At 43.0% G+C, this 21,927-nt stretch overlaps 1 protein-coding gene across 1 annotated transcript; it reads right to left on the reverse strand.

Moving 5' to 3' along the window:
* Nucleotides 1-1,966: 1,966 nt before the first annotated feature.
* LOC105393702 (DNA-directed RNA polymerase III subunit RPC1) lies at nucleotides 1,967-21,911 on the reverse strand. The gene is made up of 31 exons (XM_048630281.1): nucleotides 21,725-21,911; nucleotides 21,415-21,550; nucleotides 20,694-20,843; nucleotides 20,095-20,254; nucleotides 19,500-19,681; nucleotides 18,937-19,091; nucleotides 18,466-18,643; nucleotides 18,025-18,162; nucleotides 17,320-17,517; nucleotides 16,774-16,898; nucleotides 16,391-16,502; nucleotides 15,704-15,936; nucleotides 15,299-15,399; nucleotides 14,669-14,804; nucleotides 13,596-13,709; nucleotides 12,116-12,235; nucleotides 10,645-10,724; nucleotides 10,164-10,277; nucleotides 9,583-9,740; nucleotides 9,208-9,264; nucleotides 8,848-8,963; nucleotides 8,229-8,333; nucleotides 7,555-7,744; nucleotides 6,581-6,799; nucleotides 6,152-6,270; nucleotides 5,657-5,723; nucleotides 5,241-5,380; nucleotides 4,198-4,291; nucleotides 3,648-3,848; nucleotides 2,948-3,053; nucleotides 1,967-2,093 (listed from the first exon to the last, which is right to left on the reverse strand). The coding sequence occupies exons 1-31, from the start codon at nucleotides 21,766-21,768 to the stop codon at nucleotides 1,987-1,989; spliced, it is 4,155 nt and encodes a 1,384-aa protein (XP_048486238.1). The 5' UTR covers nucleotides 21,769-21,911; the 3' UTR covers nucleotides 1,967-1,986.
* Between the last annotated feature and the right edge of the window lie 16 nt (nucleotides 21,912-21,927).

Consider the following 21,927-nt stretch of genomic DNA (forward strand, 5'->3'; position numbering starts at 1 on the left):
TTTTTTTTTATTTAGCTATGCACTGTTTATTTATGCCCTATCTGAGTACCTACTGCGTGTTTCTAGGGCAGTAGGTATAGCTTTGAAACAGCCGTGTTGGTTTGTCCGCGTCGCGCAACTGGCGGCGAGGCCGATGAAGCGAATATTTTGGCGAAACAAGTTTTGAAAATATTTTGAGGTTGAGGTCTTAAATGAAAAGATACAAAGATAAAACCAAAAACAGCGATTCATCAAAAACCGGACAACGTGCGCGCATGAACGGTTTCGTACTAAGTACACTGACGGGCAATGAAAAGGTTCCACTGAGAAAAACACACATTTACTCCTAAACGGAAAAAGCTAGCTTTATGAAGGCAACATTGAAATTCATTTAACGGAGCATGTTAGCATGTTATGTTCAAATTTTAAATTAAATGTCGGAAAAAATTTTGGTCGTTTGGTGTCGGCTTTTTGTGAGTGGAACTATTTCATTGCCCGGGAGTGTATTATCAATAAATTATTAAAGTAAGTAGGTACCTATACCTACATATTATTAGACCTTTTTCAGTTCATTGTATTATTTACCTACTACCTATTTACTTATCTATGTTATACCTAAACTTGTGCTGTAAGTTTTCCTAACTAAAATAAATACTTATTTATACATATATATGTAGATACTTTAGTCAATTTAGTTTCCCACTGATATGGGATATATTACTATTAGGTAGTTAAATTAAATAATTTTGCCAGCAAAAGTAACTTTGTTTTCATAGGTACGTTATGTTTGCTTTATAGTTTTCACAGGAAAAGTTTATAAAACGAATACCTAGGTACCTACTAATCACGTGGACAATAGCAGTTGCAACCATAACACCCCATTGTTCCATGACTGTATAATAGGTAAGTACCTACATAACGGGCCATTTATATGTACGTATAAAGTCGGATAAAACCTCTTGAAAAATTCTTTCAGATTAGCAACAAAACTTACTAAGTACCTTAACGATAAATCTGAATTTTGCAGGTAGGAGAAGGGCAAAAATATGTAGGTATCCTGGATATAATAAAAATAGTTTAGTAAGTAAACATAATAATAATATGCTAATAGGTATTAGTTAGTTTCCATGATTTATTAATATTCTGTGTTTTTGTAAAAAAAAAGTAAGAGTTTTCTATTAAGTACTTAACAAATTTCCTCATTAAAAAAATGAAGTTATTTTGAATAACGTGATAGTATATTACATTACATAAAACAACGCGGACTCGGTCGTACCCAAATAGAATAAACGCATTTTACTATGTATTTCTACTTTAATAGTTTACTGTTGAAATTGCTGTAACGGCTTTCGCGCATTTTTTATGGATATTAAATCGACTGGACCAACATTTTGTAGGTATAAAATGTATGGTATATTATGGCGACCATGAGGATATGAAAATGTTGTCCAGTTTGTTTGGGTGTTCACATTGAGCAGCCGGCCTTGGGACCGGTCACATTTAAATTTCAAATTTTATAGCCAAATATTGATGTTAGCGAGTTTTAATGCGCCTTTTTTCCAGGTTATTTTTTCTTTTCTAGAGCCTTTTTGAGACACTAACCAAAAATACTATTAATTAGATAATTACCTAGACGTGTGATGGGGTAGCAGGTGAGATATCGGCTTGGAGGTTTAAATTCTAACCTGGACCAATTAATTCTTCAAAAATAAAGAATTTAAACGGTACCATACCACGTGCTCTTACGTTGGTCATAGGAACACATCGTAAGGAAACCAGCACATGTTGATTCTAGGATATACCTATACCCTAATTAGTGTATTGTACTCAATCAAAAACGTCTTTATACTTACGTTTACTGCTCGTAACCTATCACGTTAGTAGGTACAACGAACAACAGGGGACTCACTTACGAATCATTTCGAAATTTTACGACCAGGGCAAATAGGGATCAATACATCTACAGTGACAAATGAAACATTGTAAATTCTTTCTTTCTTTCTATGTTTATTCCCAGATGGTGCTATGGTACTCGGGTCGGTCGAACAGCAGCGGCGCGGCGGGCGGCGCCTCCGCGCGCGCGTGCGAATGTAGCAGACGGAGCACCCCCGTGCCTGGGGGAGAAAGGAAAGTGTTAGAGAGCCCGCAGACTGCAGACTTTTAGTCGGCCGATAGTTTGGTCGGGTTGGCATGCTAGCGCGTTGCCACTAGACGACACTGTCGGGCCGATTTTTTATCGTTTGTCAAAGTGGCAGAACATTTTATATGGAGCTGTTCACACTTGTTCGTCTCGGATTAACATATAAAATGCACATTTGATAAAATATCGGCCCGACAATGACGTCTAGGGGGAACGGGGGATTAGAGTTGAGTGTATTTATACACGCATAATAGGACACTCACGCTTTATAATATTATAGTATATTGTGATACGAGTGCGAAAAGCGGATCATAAGTATGTAAGATTAGCATAGTGACCTTCCGCTCTAGTATCACGCGACATAATTTTTCAATAACTAATAAATTATACCGATCAAATTTTGGTATTCTGAGATTGTTTCTGCAATTTACCTTTTTATACTATCGGTGCGGATAATTTTTAATGCATCGTATATTTATATATCGGATATTATTAATCTATTAAAGAACTTAATCCAACAAGAAATTGGTTTTTTTATCAATTTTAACATATAATTTTACACAAAACTGACGAGTGTGAAAAGTGTTATTTTCGATACAGTCAGTGAATTACTCCAACATTTCGTATTGAAAGTGAAGTTACCTATACCAGCGTCCACGCCCAGGATGATGGACTCGGAGACATTCAAATAATGAAATACAAAAATGACGAGTGTGAAAAGTGTTATTTTCGGTACAGCCAGTGAAGTTTTCCAACATAAATCGCATAGAAAGTCCAGTATATATCCAATGAAGTTTTCGATTATAATGTATTGAAAGTCCAGTTTACCTATAGCAGCGGGCACGCCCAGGATGATGGACTCGGAGACGCCCTCGATGCGGTCGCACTGCCCGTAGTACGCCGCGTCGAACAGGTGGTCCGCCGTCTTCTCGAACTGGTGGACGGAATTAAGAGGATGTTAGATTTGGGAAGGGTGTATGGATGAATAAGGGAGGGAGTCGATACGAGCGAGGATTAAGATATTTTGTACTATTTCTTAGGTTCATTATTGTTGATAAAATTGCACGGAAATATTAGCTTTTCCACGACTTCTAATAACCAAACTTATGGTTAATAAGCACCATGTTGTAAATGTTCCCTGTAATGAGTAATCTAAAATATTTATTTTTTTAATTTAAATCATCAGATTTTACACTTATCCCAAGCGCTTACGCTAGCAAGATAGAGAACGGAGTGCGAGACCGGGATACCATACACCTCTGTTGAAGAATCCATCGAAAAAAATATTCATGTAATTTATATGCAAATCTGTCACGAATTCATATTTATATATACATACTTCACACTCAAAGCCATTCATGCTTGTGTTTTGGTCCACCTAAAACCCCTTTCTTCATTAGAAGGAGACCGTGCCCCAGCAGTGAGGACGTGATGGGTCGTGATGATGACTCACACTAGCCAAATTAAGCACTTCATCCTTCATCTTAGCCAGCCCGTACCTGGTGCTCTCTACACATTTAACACTCACACTAGCAAGATTAAGCACGGAGTCCTTCATCTTAGCCAGGCCGTATCTGGTGATCCCCAGCACCTCCCCGCGCGCGGTCATCTGCCCCGCCAGCAGCTGCACGTGGCGCCGGTCCACGCTCATGCCGTGGCCCTCCATCACCGCCTGAATCTCGCTGATGATGGTCGATTTGGCGGCTTCGATGCCCAGGGTTTGGTACACCTGCGGGGAGGAAAGGTGGTCAGGCAGGTAGTTAGTAATAGGTATTTTGCTTCTGAATCATCCCTATCTTGGATTGTTTTCTATTCAGAGGTCTTAGTAAGACCTTTATTGCCGTCGGACAGTGACAATTAAACACGAATTCATCTGGCACTGAGGTAGCGTAGTGTGTGTACCGTTAGGTGGCTATATACTCGCCCGCGCCATAAATAAATAAATTTAATGTTTTACAATAAATAATAATAAATAAGTACTATTAATGCAAAGGATTTACTAAGGAGTGTAGGTACATAATTTTAGGTTTAGATAACACGATATAATAGAGGTTTATGTTATGTGTATTTGAGCTTACTTCTAAGATGTTATTAGACGTAGTTTTGTTTCCGTTGACGCCGTAGGTCGCCATCACGTCTCTGAGCCCGTCGCCTTCCACGCACAGCTTGTATCTGAAACACAAATATAACCTGTAATAGACATACGTTTACATGACTACGACATGACAAGTTCTATCAACAGTTCTAACATCAGCCTTACTAGCATATTCCATCTTCAGATCACATCAAAGACAAAGAAGTTGAGACCAAATATCGTTTCCAATTTTTAAGTGCGATAAATGATTTTTGAAATATAGTTGAATCTTACGTCATTTGAGAAGGCTTATTTCTTGCACACCTACCTAGTAACTTTAGCGCTCTTTTCGAATAGTGAGTAGGTAGAGAAACAGCGCTTTTGGTATTTGACGAAGAAAGGGATGGTGCACGGTGAGACTAGTGTACGCGAGCTGGCTTCAGCTTACAAGATTAATGTCTTAAGTCACTTCAGGGACTAGTTTTGGAAAGATGGCTCTGAAATGACTCACCGGTTCTTATGAGTAAATTAAAAGCGCTCTTTCCGAATGCCATGTGTGTAGGCGGCTATGACCGCCCTGGGCACCTTAGCGAGCCCCTGCAGCAGCACGGGGGGCAGCTGGCGCGCCGTCTGCTGCAGCCACAGGTTGAGCCACGCGCCGCCGCCGGGGGCTCCATACGATGACACTAATATTGGAAAGATGGCTCTGGATTTTCTTACCCCGGTTCTTTCTCGTAGATTAAAAGCGCTCTTTCCGAATTCCGAAAGTTGTTTAGTGCGCGTTCCACCAATCACAGCGTCGTATTTATAGCTATTCACGACAAAAACGGCGCCGTAATAGTTTCTTTTGAGTAATTAAAAGCGCTTTTTCCGAATGTCGAGTAGGTTATTTGACGTCATATAGTGAAGTTTATCTACGTCTATAAAGATCCCGTGCGGGATCTCGAATTTCCTGCTCCTTTTCTTCTCTGAAGACCATAATCTCCTATTCTCTAGTACCTAAAAACATGTCAATTAACTTTTTTCCTTTCTTTCGCTCTATCTCACCTAGTGACAGCGCCATGTGTGTCGGCAGCTATGACAGCCCGGGGCACCTTGGCGAGCCCCTTCAGCAGCACGGAGGGCAGCTGGCGCGCCGTCTGCTGCAGCCACAGGTTGAGCCACGCGCCGCGCGCCGCCGGCGTCACCTTTTTAAATGAATAAATAATTAATAAATATACTTATTTCACAAATAAACGTATGCTGAGTTGCTGAAAGGACTCAGCTTTAAGCTAATGTCAACGTTAAATGTATTGCTTACTCACGGTATACGGACAAAATGGGACAGACATAGTTCTAATGCCGACATTGCTTAAAGTTCTTTTCTGCACCGCAGCTTTAGATTGATATATTATTGTTAGTCGATGTTATATAGCTAAGGATAGCAATTCATTAACAAAAAAAACATTACAGTGAACTATTACCTTGATGCAGGACGATGAGACGATGTGCACGTTTGCGGGTTTCAGTTTGAGTTTGGATGTGCATATTCTGAGGGCAAAGGGTTGGGGATATCATTATTTATGTCATCGAACTGTCCTATAAAATAATAGTAGAAAATAAACTGTATATTACACACAGGTTTCCATAATTTTCAGCCAGCTATCGAACACTGCCAAAGATCAACACCGTTCTGTTTACGGCCCTCCTGATTCAGGTATACTATTACACATAGGCCACTGCCAAGTGACAAGCTTTCAACCATCTTCACAAACCATTTTGTTAGTTTTTACATCTATGACGTAGAACCAACAATACTCATGAATACACAATGAACCTGATGTTGACCTCTAGCGATCAACAGACAGCACTCAAGCCACTATTGGATATAGGTATAGGCCACTGACAAGCTACACTTCATAAATCCAGTTTGTCATTTTTTACATCTATCCTTAGTACAATAGAAGCACAATACTCACGAGTAAACTATAGACTCGACGTTGACCTCCAGTGACAGTAGCCGGATGCGTTCAGTGTCCAGTCGGATGAGCAGGCAACACTCATTCGGGAGGTACACTTCCTCTATGTAGGTTGTCACCTGACGGACAAAATAATAGGAGAATAAGGACAGCACGTAGAGAGACAATATAAAGTTCAGTTCGCCATTTGTCGAGGGTGTTGAAGAAAGTAGTGGGAGAAAAAATAAGTATAAGCAGACATACAAACAGAGAAAGCCAGCATGAGATCAGCCGCCATTGTTTTTATTTATTATTATATTTTATAATAAGTATCAAAACATGTGATAAGAACGCAATATGTGTTGATATAAATTTATGTAAATATCCATGTCTCTACAATGCTAAACTAAAAACGTAACATATGTCGACATAAATTCACACCACCCTTACCTCACCCAGCGTGGTCCTCTCGATCCTGGCCTTGACCTTCCTGGCGAACTCCTGGCTCTCGGGCTGCTGCAGCTCGGCCGTGATGATGGGCGTGGAGATGTTGCGCGACGCGTTGATGATCTCCTTCACCCGTGGGACGCCCTGCGTGATGTTCATGGAGGCTACTCCCGCGAAGTGGAAGGTTTTTAGGGTCATTTGGGTACCGGGCTCGCCGATACTCTGTAAATAAATATATAAAATAAATATGTGGGGACATCTCACACACGGCCATTCAACCCCAAGCTAGGCAGAGCCCATGGTATTGCAGCTGATATATTGACACAGATACATATATGGATACATGTTAAAAAGGTGTAAATTAAAACTTTTCAGCGAGTTATACAGTTAAATTCAGGGATAAAAAGTCACTGGTATTACTCGTAAGGTTACTGTTGAATGCATAATCTGTAAAGTTCACCTAGTTATTAGTTAGTTTTTACAGTCAACACAAGACGTATAGTTTGCATATTTTAAGGGGGGATTTGAGTGAGTGCGTTAAAAGCGTCGAGTGGTTTTGAATTACGCACCTAACCGCAACGCCAAGGGGATTTTAATATGCCGGTTAACTTATTGGTCTATTGCGACATTATACTGCAGTGGAAGTTATGACGTGAGCGTGAGGCGCGCTAGTTGCGACGCTAAGGACCGATATTGAGGACCAAGCGACGCTATTGGTGTATGATGCTGGGTCCCTATTGGTCTATTGTGGTATGAAAGCTTTCCGCTTGCTCTCCTATCATAATGCAGTGGCTGTTTAGTTACTTTTAGCACCTGCTAAGATTCTACCTACTCTCTTATCATAGCTTTAGCTGTATGTATTTGGCTACCTGTGGCACCAGATATTGTATCAAGACGAAGTGACGCCATTAGTGCGCTTTAGGCCGAATCCGACTGCTCTGTTATCATTCGTTCGCAAGTATAGTAGTGGAAGTTACCTGAGCAGCCAGCGCGCCCACAGCGGTCCCCGGCTCGATCACGCCTCGCTGGTACTTGTCGTGAGCGGCTCGCAAGAACCTCACGAGTTGCGTGAGCGTGAGGCGCGCCAGTTGAGAGGCTATGGGCCCGCAGTGAGCGTAGCGGGCGCGCAGGCGGCGGACGCGGGACGCTTCGGTGGATAGGAAGTCTCTGGGAAGAAAGGGGGGGTATATTTTAGTGTCTTTAGATATCTAGGCTATTGCCCGTATTTATTTATTTATTTATTTATTTATTTATTTATTTATAAAATTATCCCCTATCTTAACGGCTATGTTGTATAGATGTGAAGCTAAGATAATCAAAAATGACGTAACTTTATATGTATTTATTCAGTGAGAACGAGCACATAATATATGTCATTACTCCTTACGGGATCTCTGATTGAAGACATAATTTTTGCATTATGTCATCATACTTTGAGAAGTGTTTGACCAAAATATGAAAAGCATCCCGCATATAACATATAATATGTCTTGCAGCCTTCCTGATTGTGGTAGCTTCTGCCTAGTCAAGCTAGTAGTACTGTCCAGTGCAAATAAACCTGACCACTACGGTTAATGGTATAAATAGAAAGGAGGAGAGGTAACTTTTCAGTGAGTGAAACTGCTTTAAACAAGCACAAAACTGCACTCACAGTATTTCCTTCTTGAACTCATCAGTGCAGGCCTTGAAGTCGTCGAGTGCGAGCGTCTCCTCCGCGGCCGCCATCATGGCGTCGCCGTCCAGCGCCTCCTCGTCTCTGGAATGTCATTGTTACTGTTAATAGTCGTAGTGGCAGTGGGCTGGTCATAACTGCCGAAGAACCGATAACCGTTGGGGTAGACGAGTTCTCGAGTGGAGACCACTGACAGGCAAAAGCAGCGTGGGACGCCCTCCTGCCCGCTGGACTGACGACCTTGAGCGGGTTGCGGGTAGTGGCTGGATGAGGAAGGCCAAGGATCGAGTGCGAGTGGCGTTCCAATGAGCACTTCCAATGAAGGAAGGGTTTTAGGCCTAGTCCACCTCGCTGGCCTAGTGCGGGTTTGTGGACCTCAACACAAGCAAGCTTTTGCTGAGAGAGTTGCCGGGTAAGTTGGAACCCGACTGTCAGATGTTAGCTGCCCCAAGGCTTCTGACTAGACTTAACGACTGCTGCCGAAGCAGCAACCGGGGCCCACGGCTTAACGTGCCGTCCGAAGTACGGAAGCGTCCAGAAAATAACAACTTGAAATCGGTCACCCATCCAATGGCTGACCATGCCATGTATTGCTTACCTGACGTTGCAGCGGGCGCGGATGTCCTGCAGCACGCGCGCCAGGTCCACGGGCCGGTCCTTGCCCTCCATGTACGTCGGGTCCAGCCCGTCGCTGCCGTACTTGAACTCTACCACCTGGAATTTAGGTAAGTTGTTGGTTGTCAGTAGGAAGTGGGCAGGTTTCTGTGCCCCAGACTGTACGAAAGGAACGTCCCCGGGAGACATATCATCAGTATTATACAGCCACCAAACAACAACCACACATTATGTTATTCTGACCGCTCATGAGCTGGTCCATCAGCTCTTCAAGGCATAAAGTTGACGCAATCTGGACCGTTAATCGACGAATCGGACATTTTATATAAAAAGTACTAATTACCTCTCCAGTGGCATTCCGCACTGTCATGTCGTAATGGAGAACCAAATCCTCCAGCGACTGAAACAATTGTAACATTATTAGCGACAGAACAGATACATACCATTTTATACTGGGTGTTTGGCAAGAAAATAGCTGCCTATAGTTATATAATAGGACGGTTGAAAGAATCGCCATCATACCTTCACCAGCCCCTTTTGGTGGTAGCTTATATCAGCAATCTAAACCATATACATACTTAAATCTAGATGAATAACCAGAAACATACACTTCTGTTGAAAGGACATTCCACTCGCTCCCTCAATGCATCCTAAAATACTCTTATAATATGTAGAAAGAGACAGCTATACTGCTGAAGTGCGAGCGAGACAGCCATACCTTGACGAGCCTCCGCTGCAGGTAGCCGGTCTCGGCGGTCTTGACAGCCGTGTCCACGAGCCCCTCGCGGCCCCCCATCGTGTGGAAGAAGAACTCCGTGGGAGTCAGACCCGTGTAGAAACTGTTTTCGACGAACCCTCGGGCTGCGGGGATCTTGGCTGAGGGAAGGAAAAATTATTATGTTTACTCCGGGCCGGTATTAAAAATGATGTATTGAGACAAGTTTATTCTAAAAAGTGTATATTGGTAAGGAAATGTTTAGTCTTCGGAGAGCTGTAAAGGGACTAAAATAACTGTATAGTAGTTATATTGCTGAGAATATTTATCTGTCGACGTACTGAAAGCATATTCGTTTACGAGTACAGGGCACAAACGGCATACGATATAGATAATAAGTTAGGCGGTAAAAACTGTACAAAAGAGCGTTGTGGCATTTTTTAAAGTGCATGTCCAGAGTAGCCGTGTGTTGACTGATGATGATAGCCAACCAGAATGCTACCATAACAATCAAGAACTAAATTTAAAAAATCAGCAATCATATTCACAGACACTCAAAAAGAAAAATACAGAAGTAAACTCACAATGCCTCTCGAAGTGCGGCAGAGATCTGTCCTCGAACCCGTTCGGCACTCGCTTCCCGTTCAACGCCTGTTGGCCGACGCATGCGATCATCTGGGATATGTTGATGTTGGAACCTGCAATTAAGGATATTATTAGTATTTATTTGGCCCTGAAATTAAGGATATTATTAACATTAATCAAGCGTAACCATTAATTTATCATTTATCAAGTCAGGATTGCGCCAGTTTGCCATGACAAGAGAAAAGTCGGAGCGAAGACATTTAGGTACATTGGAAATCTAAATGGCATTTATGAACGAATGATAAGAGAGGATTAGATCACGTCCTTGCCTAGCGTCACGCGCTTTTGACACATTTCACCGGCCTCACTCCGCACCTCCAAAGGGACCTAATCCATGACTTCTTTGTCTGTGAGAGGCATTTGCCCAGCAGTGGTCGTAGACAAAGCTGATGATGATGAAAAGAGTCCTGTTAGGTTAACCTTTAGATCCGCTCTGCGCCATGATCCGAGGCGCGTTGGTTTCGTGCAGCTCACGGAAACACGCCTTGGCCGCCAGCTCTCTGGAACCACATAATAATATGTTCAATGTTGGTATAATACTTTAAGTATTACAAGTTATTTGGTATGTATAGCTAGTCCGCGTGAAAAAGCGGCGGTTTGTTTAAAATCTTTGAAGAAAGTAAGGTAAATGCAAATAGTCTTCTTCTTATTGTGTCGGTAACCATTCCATGTATTATAATTCCATGTACTTATATTTGTGATAGAGTTCTTGGCCAACAGTAGCTAGCTCTAATGATGTTACCTGATGCTGGACAGCTCGCTCAGCATGACCGCCTCCAGGGTCTCCTCCTGCGTGCAGCCCGGCTGGCTCTGCTGATGATGATGATGATGATGTTACCTGATGCTGGACAGCTCGCTCAGCATGACCGCCTCCAGGGTCTCCTCCTGCGTGCAGCCCGGCTGGCTCTGCTGATGATGATGATGATGATGTTACCTGATGCTGGACAGCTCGCTCAGCATGACCGCCTCCAGGGTCTCCTCCTGCGTGCAGCCCGGCTGGCTCTGCTGATGATGATGATGATGATGTTACCTGATGCTGGACAGCTCGCTCAGCATGACCGCCTCCAGGGTCTCCTCCTGCGTGCAGCCCGGCTGGCTCTGCTGATGATGATGATGATGATGTTACCTGATGCTGGACAGCTCGCTCAGCATGACCGCCTCCAGGGTCTCCTCCTGCGTGCAGCCCGGCTGGCTCTGCTGATGATGATGATGATGATGTTACCTGATGCTGGACAGCTCGCTCAGCATGACCGCCTCCAGGGTCTCCTCCTGCGTGCAGCCCGGCTGGCTCTGCTGATGATGATGATGATGTTACCTGATGCTGGACAGCTCGCTCAGCATGACCGCCTCCAGGGTCTCCTCCTGCGTGCAGCCCGGCTGGCTCTGCTGATGATGATGATGATGATGTTACCTGATGCTGGACAGCTCGCTCAGCATGACCGCCTCCAGGGTCTCCTCCTGCGTGCAGCCCGGCTGGCTCTGCTGATGATGATGATGATGATGTTACCTGATGCTGGACAGCTCGCTCAGCATGACCGCCTCCAGGGTCTCCTCCTGCGTGCAGCCCGGCTGGCTCTGCTGATGATGATGATGATGATGTTAACTGATGCTGGACAGCTCGCTCAGCATGACCGCCTCCAGGGTCTCCTCCTGCGTGCAGCCCGGCTGGCTCTGCTGATGATGATGATGATGATGTTACCTGATGCTGGACAGCTCGCTCAGCATGACCGCCTCCAGGGTCTCCTCCTGCGTGCAGCCCGGCTGGCTCTGCTGATGATGATGATGATGATGTTACCTGATGCTGGACAGCTCGCTCAGCATGACCGCCTCCAGGGTCTCCTCCTGCGTGCAGCCCGGCTGGCTCTGCTGATGATGATGATGATGATGTTACCTGATGCTGGACAGCTCGCTCAGCATGACCGCCTCTAGGGTCTCCTCCTGCGTGCAGCCCGGCTGGCTCTGCAGGGTGCCCTTCTGCATTTCGAGGATGTACTCGTCACATTTTGAGTATCTGCCGGGAAAAGCGAAATCAGTATTGTCGTCTTCTTGCGTGTCAGTGTCGTGAAAGGTAGATAAATATTTCCAGACCAAAAAGTACAGTATTGTGCAAATTAATGTGAACACGAGTGAAAATTTGAAAAAAATACATTTATTGGCTCTAAAATAAAAAAACTGATTTATATTAATACAATTTAAGTTATTTTAATAGAAAATGTGTCCTCCCTGGCTTTTATAACTTCTTCAACACGTTTTGGCATAGAATCGATATGATTTTAACAGTTTTCTGATATTTACTGGTCTAAAAAACTTGTATGGATTACAGCCTCAATCATTTTAGTTTTTCTTGTGCAATCCGTTTTACGAAGTCTAACTTTGACGATGGCCCACTTATTTTCAATGGGATTAAGTGCCGGTGAGTTCTCTGGCCATCCAAATGCATGATATCTTGTTGTCCTTGAAATATTTAAGCATAATCTTGGACACGCGGAATGGAGGCGAATTTTGTTGAAAAACTTATTGACCGTTATCATCAAATTTTCTTAGTTCAACTTCTAATCTCCGTTCTTGCAAGTCACTGTATTTTAGCGAGTCCATCATCTCTTCGACGGGCACAAGTCATCAGGTACCTATATAAGAAAATCAACCCCAAACTAAGAAAAGTTGATGCTAACGGTCAATAAGTTTTTCAACAAAATTCGCCTCCATTCCGCGTGTCCAAGATTATGCTTAAATATTTCAAGGACAACAAGATATCATGCCTTTGGATGGCCAGAGAACTCACCGGCACTTAATCCCATTGAAAATAAGTGGGCCATCGTCAAAGTTAGACTTCGTAAAACGGATTGCACAAGAAAAACTAAAATGATTGAGGCTGTAATCCATACAAGTTTTTTAGACCAGTAAATATCAGAAAACTGTTAAAATCATGTCGATTCTATGCCAAAACGTGTTGAAGAAGTTATAAAAGCCAGGGAGGACACATTTTCTATTAAAATAACTTAAATTGTATTAATATAAATCAGTTTTTTTATTTTAGAGCCAATAAATGTATTTTTTTCAAATTTTCACTCGTGTTCACATTAATTTGCACAATACTAGCATTTGTGATAGCATTTTAAATGGTCTGAATTAATGGGACATCTCTCATCAAATGGACCATGGTCTAGGGTGTGGTTCAGTCAGCTTCATAAGTAGCTATACAATTGTGTACCTTGTCAAACTAATAAATCAGTGTTCGACAAATCATTGTTAAATCTATATCTGTTTCATTCTATCCGTATACTGTCAAAGCAAGGCACAAATAGCTTTTATGCCAACATTAGCTTAAAATTCCTTTCTGCAAGTCAACGTAAGACTGCATGACAACTCACCCAGACTCCATCAACTTGTTCTTGGCATCTATGAGCGCCTTCCCCGGCGTCACGTCGATGATGCCGAAGCTGAACCCGCGGTTCATCATGTACAGCGACGCCATGCGCGCTAGCCTGCAGAGAAAAAACATTATACAGATGTTCTGAAAAATGTATAGTAACCCTCTAATGGAACTCTCATGACTTGGTCTGTGGAACGTTTGCAGAGTCAGAAAATGACGGATGATTTTTTTAAATTAATTTGAACTTCTTTCTGTAAAACGCCATCTAGCGGCACAGGTCACTACCGCTAGATGGCGTTGTCACTATGTTTGTTAGCAACAGTATCTCCACATGGCGCGCACGGCGTGCTCCTCGCCCCAGTCCCGCAGCAGGATGTAGAAGATGCTGGTCTTGTGTACCCACATTGTGTCAGCTCTGTAGAGCCGGACTGTACCTCCACATATACCAAACACGAGTGCTCCGGATGGAGTACGGGAAGTGAGCGTGCTCAACAGCTGATCAGCAGCTCCGGCGTCTGTCAGGATATCAGGGAGGGGTCTCACCACCCCGAGGCGACTCTCCTAGTGAGTACTGTGGCTATACCAAGTATTAATTATATCAAGTAGTTTAGAAAACGGGTAACATGAACTCCTATCGATTCAGTTTTGCCTATTGTTCTGTAAAACGCCATCTAGCGGCACCAGCAGCAACATTGTTTGATTGGGTTCAGGTCACTGCCGCTAGATGGCGCTTTCACTAAGTTCGTCAACACCAGTACAGTAAGGGGCAGAGAAACCTGACCCCCCTCAGAAACATTGTTAGTATGAGAGGGGAGTCAGGTTTCTTTGCAGCTGACCGTACCTCTACATGGCGCCCCAGTCCCGCAGCAGGATGTAGAAGATGCTGGTCTTGTGTACGTTTACAATGTCAGAGAATGACGGATGATTTTTTTAAATTAATTTGGACTTCTTTCGATCCAGGTTTGCCTATTGTTCTGTAAAACGCCATCTAGCAGCACCAGCCGCAACATTGTTGGATTGGGTTCAGGCCACTGCCGCTAGATGGCGTTTTCACTATCTTTTCACTATCACCTCCACATGGCGCGCACGGCGTGCTCCTCGCCCCAGTCCCGCAGCAGGATGTAGAAGATGCTGGTCTTGGTGCCGGAGCCGAGCGTGCTCTTGTCCATGGAGCCGCAGATGAGGGACGAGTTGCGGATTATCACGTCTGGGGAACAAAGTGAGAATGAAAACATTTTTATTCGTCGTAAAATGAATGCCTTCTTGGCCAAAGTTAACAAAAAAAATCTCCCTATTCGGAAATAAAAGTTAGTTAAGAGGGTTAGAACAGCTATGCGATTCAGTAAAAAAATCCTCCTTGGACAGAAGATGAAAGCGAAAGATGGTGTTGTATGAGGTCGGAGTTGCGGATTATAACGTCTGCAAAACAGGGGTTATACGCTCTACGCATCAAACCTCATACAATTTAAAATTCATGCAGTAGAGTTAAGAAACATATTTTAATTGGCATAGAATTGGCATGTTTTTCATTCGCCACTTTTCGGGCTTAGATATAACGATATAACATGCTGCACACGTAGGTTTCGGCTTAGTATACCCTTTTTGCAACACTCTGTATAATATATGTACCACTCTAGCCATACCTTGTATAGTTTATCTATGTCTGCATTATACGAATTATTGTGAGATTATGAGACTTACATCCGTCCTGCACGCACATGTCTTTATTCCCGGTGTAGTTCTTTCCCTTTGTTTCTAGATTTGCTTTCACCTCGCACTTGTTGTTCGGTTTCATTATTAGACTGCAACAAACATTAAAAATATTATGTTACGGTTAGTGTACTCTTAGGTGTGAAGATAAACGTAAGATTAACCATTAGCGCCAGTAAACTGATTGTGACAGCTCATCATTCGGAGCTCATTAGACGGACTCATTGAATGATGTAGCGCTAACGCAATGCACACACAACGCCTACTGATGTACAGATTCCTTCTCCGCCTCGTCTATCAATCTTTGCGTTGCGTTTCTGTCCGTGCCAACGTTCCAATGAAAACAAGACTACTTCTTCCTATATCCCACCACATCTTCTAAGCTACACCGCTCACCTAAAGATCTGTTTCCCGGTCCACAGCAGCCTGGGCTTGCGGAGGGCGGGCGGCGGCAGCTGCACGCGCAGGGCGGCGTCGGGCGGCGCCAGCAGGCAGCACGCCAGCTGCTCCGCCTGGCTCCGAGTGAGGAACGTGTCTCGCGACGTGAGCAGGTAGCCGCCGGTGATGAAGTCTTGGGTGGCGGCTATTAGGAGCTCGCCGTTGCGAGGGGTTACTAGGTTGGATTTGTTCTGGAAGGTTGGAAGGGTTTGGTCTGTAGGTAAAAACATGGGCATGTATTATTTAGCGACTTTGACGGTTTTTCGTCGACACGATAAGGTGAATACAGGTCTTGAAACTGACTTTTTTGGACACTAATGGGACTTAAAATGGAGTTGTACAAAGAAGGTTTGTAGGAAAAATAAAACACAATCCTACTAAAATTGTGTGTGTATGTTAAATCTTCACGTCAAAACGGCTGTATCGATTTAAACGAAATTTGGTATGGAGTTAGCTGAGACCCTGGATTAACACATAGGCTACTTTTTATCGCGGAATTCCCACGGGAAAACTTTCAAGGTGACGCGAAGCTCGCGGGAAGAGCTAATAAGTGATATATTCATGTAAATGGTGATACCACGGAGCAGTTTCAGTAGCTGTGCATATGATATACATTTATACCTACAGGGTGTCATGTTGACTTACCCCCATCAGTATGAGTGCTTCGGCGCGCGCCTCTTCTGTCTGCGGCAAATGCAGGTTCATTTCGTCTCCATCGAAGTCGGCGTTGTACGGCGTGCACACACACTCGTTGAATCTAGAAAAGAGTTGTTGACAATTAATTGTAACTCTGATGAGGGAATATTGCAGGATCGAGCTGGTTACCACGTAGGTATTTCTACATATTATGTAAAGAAATTCCAAGTAGGTACCGTTGTTGTGGTCGATTTTCCACTCAAGTATCACCCGTGTGGATAGTAGGTATTTTAAAACAATTAAAAAAATGGCATCACCACGGAAAAAAGTTAAGTTTAGCAGTGGGACACAATGGTATTTTTAAATTATGAATATCCCTGAATGAGGTATACCTGAAGGTCCGCTGCGGCTGCACGCGCGCGCGGTGGCTCATGATGCTCAGCTTGTGCAGCGAGGGCTGCCGGTTGAACAGCACCACGTCACCGTCCACTAGGTGGCGCTCCACTATGTCACCGCACTGGAATATGCATTATAAGTATATAATTGAAAGAAAATGGCGGCCTTTACACAAATGGGAGCAGGCTTAAGCACGGGGCGCAAGACCACAGGTCAAAAGCGCTCTCTCACATCGCGCGGCCACGAGAGCGAAAACTTTTGTCACGTCTTGCGCCTCGTGCTAGGTATGCAGGAAGGAGTATTGACAGACCTACAATGACAGCCAAACAGCACGATTCCGTCTTTTTCGCTATAACATGGTTTACCTCTATAACATGTTTTTTTTTTCACATCTCTGCACATCATATAAATAGGCATGTGTGGCATTATCTTATATTTAAATATTGTGGGAAGTAGATTCACACTCTGTGGTTTTCTAATACTTTTACCACGGAAGTCAAGCGAACCAATTTTAATTCACAAATAAAACAACCACCCCTTACCTTAAGATCATTGGCCAGTTTATCCCTATTCCCGTACTTCAGAAACCTCTTATGCTCGGCGCCCTTCTGCTGCACATAGTTAGCCCCGGGGTGCTGGTCGGGTCCGTTCCTCACCAGGGTCCGCAGCCAGGCCAGGTTGGCGGGGAACACCCGCTCGGGGTACGTCAGGATCTTGGCCACGTGGACTGGGACGCCTACCTGGGAAGATATGGGGGAGATTTGAGGAGGTTACTGAAGGTCAGCTTTTTTACCCGACTGCCGAAGGAGGAGGGTAATGTTTTTATATCTAACTTTTGCTCGAGCACACATGAAAATCTTCTTCTAGGTTAATGTAGATGCTAAGAAACGCAACACTAGCATATTGTTTTTTATAATTTTTTGTTTTGTTTTGCAGCTATTTGGCAGGTTGTTATTTCTCGGTAATTTATAACAATAAGCCCCAGTGACTAGTTGACTTTTGCACATCTATCAATAATTAAATATGAAGTGAATATGACGTAAAATTTATGAACTAATCTCTTGTTATAATCTAACCGAGTATGATGCAACTGGGGCTTAAGGTTTTAATTTTCGTATTTAATTCAATTTATGCATACATTGTTTTCTTTAATTGTTATTACGTTCATGAAAAGAAACGACCGCTGTGGGATAACTCCTATAAAAGATTAGAATTTATATTTTCACTCATTTAAAAATTAACCTCACCTCCTGTATGTGCAGGTTAGGGTCGGGCGAGATGACAGTCCGGCTGGAGAAGTCCACCCTCTTCCCGGACAGGTTGCCGCGGAAGCGCCCCTGCTTGCCCTTGAGGCGCTGCACAAGCCCGCGGCCTGGTTTCTTGGGCTGAAAAGATTTTTTTTTATCATTATCACGATCACCATGAATGTATTACCCTGCGACGAAAAGAAAAGGCTTTTAATAGATAGTCAGTAAAATAAGCGCATAAAATGAAAAACATTAATCGATTTTCATGAATCATGGCTCAGAATACTCTCGATGAGATACCCTAACAAACAAAAACAACTGCATTAAAATCTGTCAATCCATTTTACCACTACATTCCCTCAAACACAGATACTTCACACATACTGGCTTAGTACCACAACTAACTACTCCAACTCTTGACACATCTCACTGGCGACCCACCTGCATGGCCAGCGGTATGCCGGCCATGTCGCTGTGCACGTACAGCGCCACGTGCAGCTGGAGGTAGTCCCAGTCCTCCTGCACTAGCGAGATCTTGCCGCCGTTGGCGATGTGCGTCGCGATCACGCCGTTTATGAGCAGGATCTCGGACTGCTTCATGGTGAGGTCGTCTTCTGTTCTGTAAGGGGAGTGGACAAAAGGCTGTATTCGTTTATTTTAGTATATTTAACACACAACTTTCGCATTAATAATTGAAAGGTTTCCCGTGGGAATTACGGGGTGAAAAGTAGCTAGTAAGTTTGTTATAGTTGATTATTTACATATATTCTTACAAACCAGACTTTCCTCTGTATAATATTTACTCTGGCTAATAATGTCCTTATAGGCTATCAGTGTTATTTTATTTTATATTTTTTTGTGGTACAGCACAGTGGGCTTACTGCCTATAGCAATGTGTATATACACACTCACGTGCCAGCCTTGATGTCGGACACGACGCTGGGCCGCACACACACCGGCGGGACGGGCAGTCTGGTCAGGATGAGATGCTCCGGACGGGATCGCGCTGCGCACATGCCGAGAAGCGGGATGTCCGCGTCCGGGATCCGCCGGAATAGGGTTAGCACCTGGAAGAAGTGTTACTTATAGTTGACAATTCGGTAACTGAGGACTCTTTTGATAAGAAAGATGGGAATGAGGGTTAAGAGCTCGCTGCATCAGCGGGTCAGTTGACCACGGTATCTAACTTGAGATTAAAAACCTCCGAAATAGATGACAAATGAGCGCGTAACTTTTGAATAACTGAACCGATTTTTATGAAACGTAGCTCATAAGAATTGCAATAAAATTATCTTTCGAACACAAAAACCCTCATTTAAATAGACCCATCCATGTACTCACTACATAGCTTCAAACACAAAGATGCTTCACTTTTCGGCTACGGAGCTGTGACAACTAACCAAGGACTTATTATGCAACTAACATCTAAAGACAAAGACGCTTCACTTTTCAGCCCAGGAGCTGCACTAACTAACCTCCAAAGGACTAAGCTCCGTGATGAGTCCACTGTTGATCATGGTCTGCAACTCCTTGTTGCTAGCTTTCGCCTCGTGGAAGGCGCTGAGGGCTCGCATCACCAGCGGGTCCGTGGGCTTCTTGCCGCGGTACCGCTCGTGGACTATCTTGAGGATGCCCGCTGGAGACTTCTTTACTACACCTGGTGAGTGGAAAGGGACTGTTAGAATGTTGAAGGTAATGTTAGTGCAGAAATCACAATCAATACGCAGATAAATAAATAGTAGTAGTAAAGAAAAAAAAAACATTCGGTCTTAGAAGTAGAGCTTATTACAATAGGTGGTCTTATCGCGAAATGGTGCATGGATGCTATCTCGCCTTGTCGTGTGCTATTTTTAGGCTGGTCAATACGCCATACTACTTGTAGAATGGTCGCCATCTTTACATTGTTTCTTTATCTGCTAGCTTTATACAATTTCAGACATTTGAAACAACATTTGTGTGCGTATTTATAACTGGCTCAACTATGCAAACTAACTTTGTTTAGCCGGCAGTGGACGCTCAGCTTTAGGACTTCAACTGTAGAATAAGCATAAGTATAAGCAATTAACTAACCATTAAGTGATTCACAGTGCGGACACTTGTTGCAAGTCTTGGCCTTCTTGAAGACGGCGGCGCGGAGCGTCTTCTTGTGCAGGTAGGTGAGCTCGGGGTTCTGGAACTTGCGCCGGTAGGTCTTCTTCAGCGCGTCCGGGAGCATCACTTGAGCGCATTCCTGGACAGGTCATGGTATGGTCAATTATTGTCAGTGTTGTTAGGCGTGATAGCTTCAAAGAGGGATGACTCAAAGACATAGAAGTAAAAAGACAAAGACATTTATTTGCATCAAATGTGGTTCATACATATGATGTTACATTTTATAATCAGTTCAGCACATTTCACCTTACTTAAAGTATAAAATTTTTGTTGTATTTAGTTTCGTTTGCTATTTAGGTATCAGTGGTATAACATAATAATTATTGATGATGTCCAGAAGGACTGCCTAAGTCAACCTTATTCGGAAATAATTTTTATAGCTCACCTTTCTGAGTTCCTCAATATTTTTATGTTGTTAAAGTGAATACCACAATCCTGAACATCTTGGCTTTTTAATATCAATATATTTATTGCTACCATTATCTCTCTTTTATTTAAAAAAAACTCCCTTTGTTTACCTTGCAAATAGTCTGCAGTATAGTGATGACAGAGCGGAAGTAGCCCACATGGAACACGGGCAGGGCGAGTTCAATGAACCCAAAGTGCCCAACGCACTCCGCAAGCCCCAGTCCACAGGTCTCACAGTTTGCATCCTTCTGGTTGGTGCCCTGGAAACAGGAATTATCATTGTTATCAGTGACTGCTAGACATAAAAATAAATCAATGATTAAATGAGAATTGAATAAATGATGATAAAAGGTGGCCTTGTGCCATTGTGTGTGTTGCATGCATTCCATGTTAGTATTCTAGAAACCCATCAAAGTGCCCTCACCTCATTGGCAATGCCCCACTATGTTTGGAAAGCCTGTTATGTGTGTGGCCCTTCGGAAGATATGCCAAAAGTGTGACTTATTAGAGAACTATTTAATTTACTATATTAATATAAATATTGATATGAAAAAGCTAATTTAGATGTTCTGAGAATATACTGGACCAATAGGTGATTAGTTTTAACCCTACTAAAATTATAAACATAAAAGTTTTTAAATATGGACAGCGGGATCTTTGGTACTGTTTTATGGAAAAATGGTTAGATCAATTTTTATTAAATTTTGTATGTATGAAGCTGACAGCCTGCATTAACATATGGGCAATTTTTTATCCCGGGATTCCCACGGGAAAACGAAGATCACAGGAAAAGCTATAAGTATAGATATAGAAAGTATTTTATTAACTCACCATACGTCGATCAAGGACACCATGAGTGGCTGGTTTCCTCTGCACATCTTGAGCATACAGGTTTTTTGTAATGACCTGAAGATGAGCTGCCTTCTGAATTTCAGAGGGACTATCCACACTAAAGGTTACATGGGAACTGAAAATAAAATATTACGGAAAGATTAGTTTTAAAAAAGCAGGTTCGATAAATGAAACATTTCTAACGTGAGCCGGTGAGGTTATAATTGTAATTATGTATATTAAATCAAGTCAAATGGGAGAAATGCGAGTTGATAGCGAAGGAAATGGATGTAAACATAACCTCACTTACATTTTCTTCCCGACCTCTGATTCGCGGTACTGTTCCTTGGGCATTTTGTCTGGTAAAATTAAACGTATCACTAAAGTTTTTTCCCTAATCTACACGGTATTTAATTAACTTTTCTCACATTTCTAAATAATAACAACATGTAGAATCGGAAGCACTGACAGCTGTTATTGAAGCATTCGTAATTATTATTTTTATATTTCATC

Source organism: Plutella xylostella, chromosome 25 (genome assembly GCF_932276165.1).
Source record: "Plutella xylostella chromosome 25, ilPluXylo3.1, whole genome shotgun sequence".
In the NCBI taxonomy this organism is placed as follows: domain Eukaryota; kingdom Metazoa; phylum Arthropoda; class Insecta; order Lepidoptera; family Plutellidae; genus Plutella; species Plutella xylostella.

What these genes read in the sequence shown, in the direction of transcription:
- LOC105393702 (XM_048630281.1), bottom strand. Translation starts at nt 21,768, where the DNA reads ATGCCCAAGGAACAGTACCGCGAATCAGAGGTCGGGAAGAAAAT. An exon ending in GTGTCCTTGATCGACGTATG is followed by an intron (nt 20,844 to 21,414) that starts GTGAGTTAATAA and finishes TCCTGTTTCCAG; the next exon opens with GGCACCAACCAGAAGGATGC. An exon ending in GGCGCAGAGCGGATCTAAAG is followed by an intron (nt 10,278 to 10,644) that starts GTTAACCTAACA and finishes CCTTAATTGCAG; the next exon opens with GTTCCAACATCAACATATCC.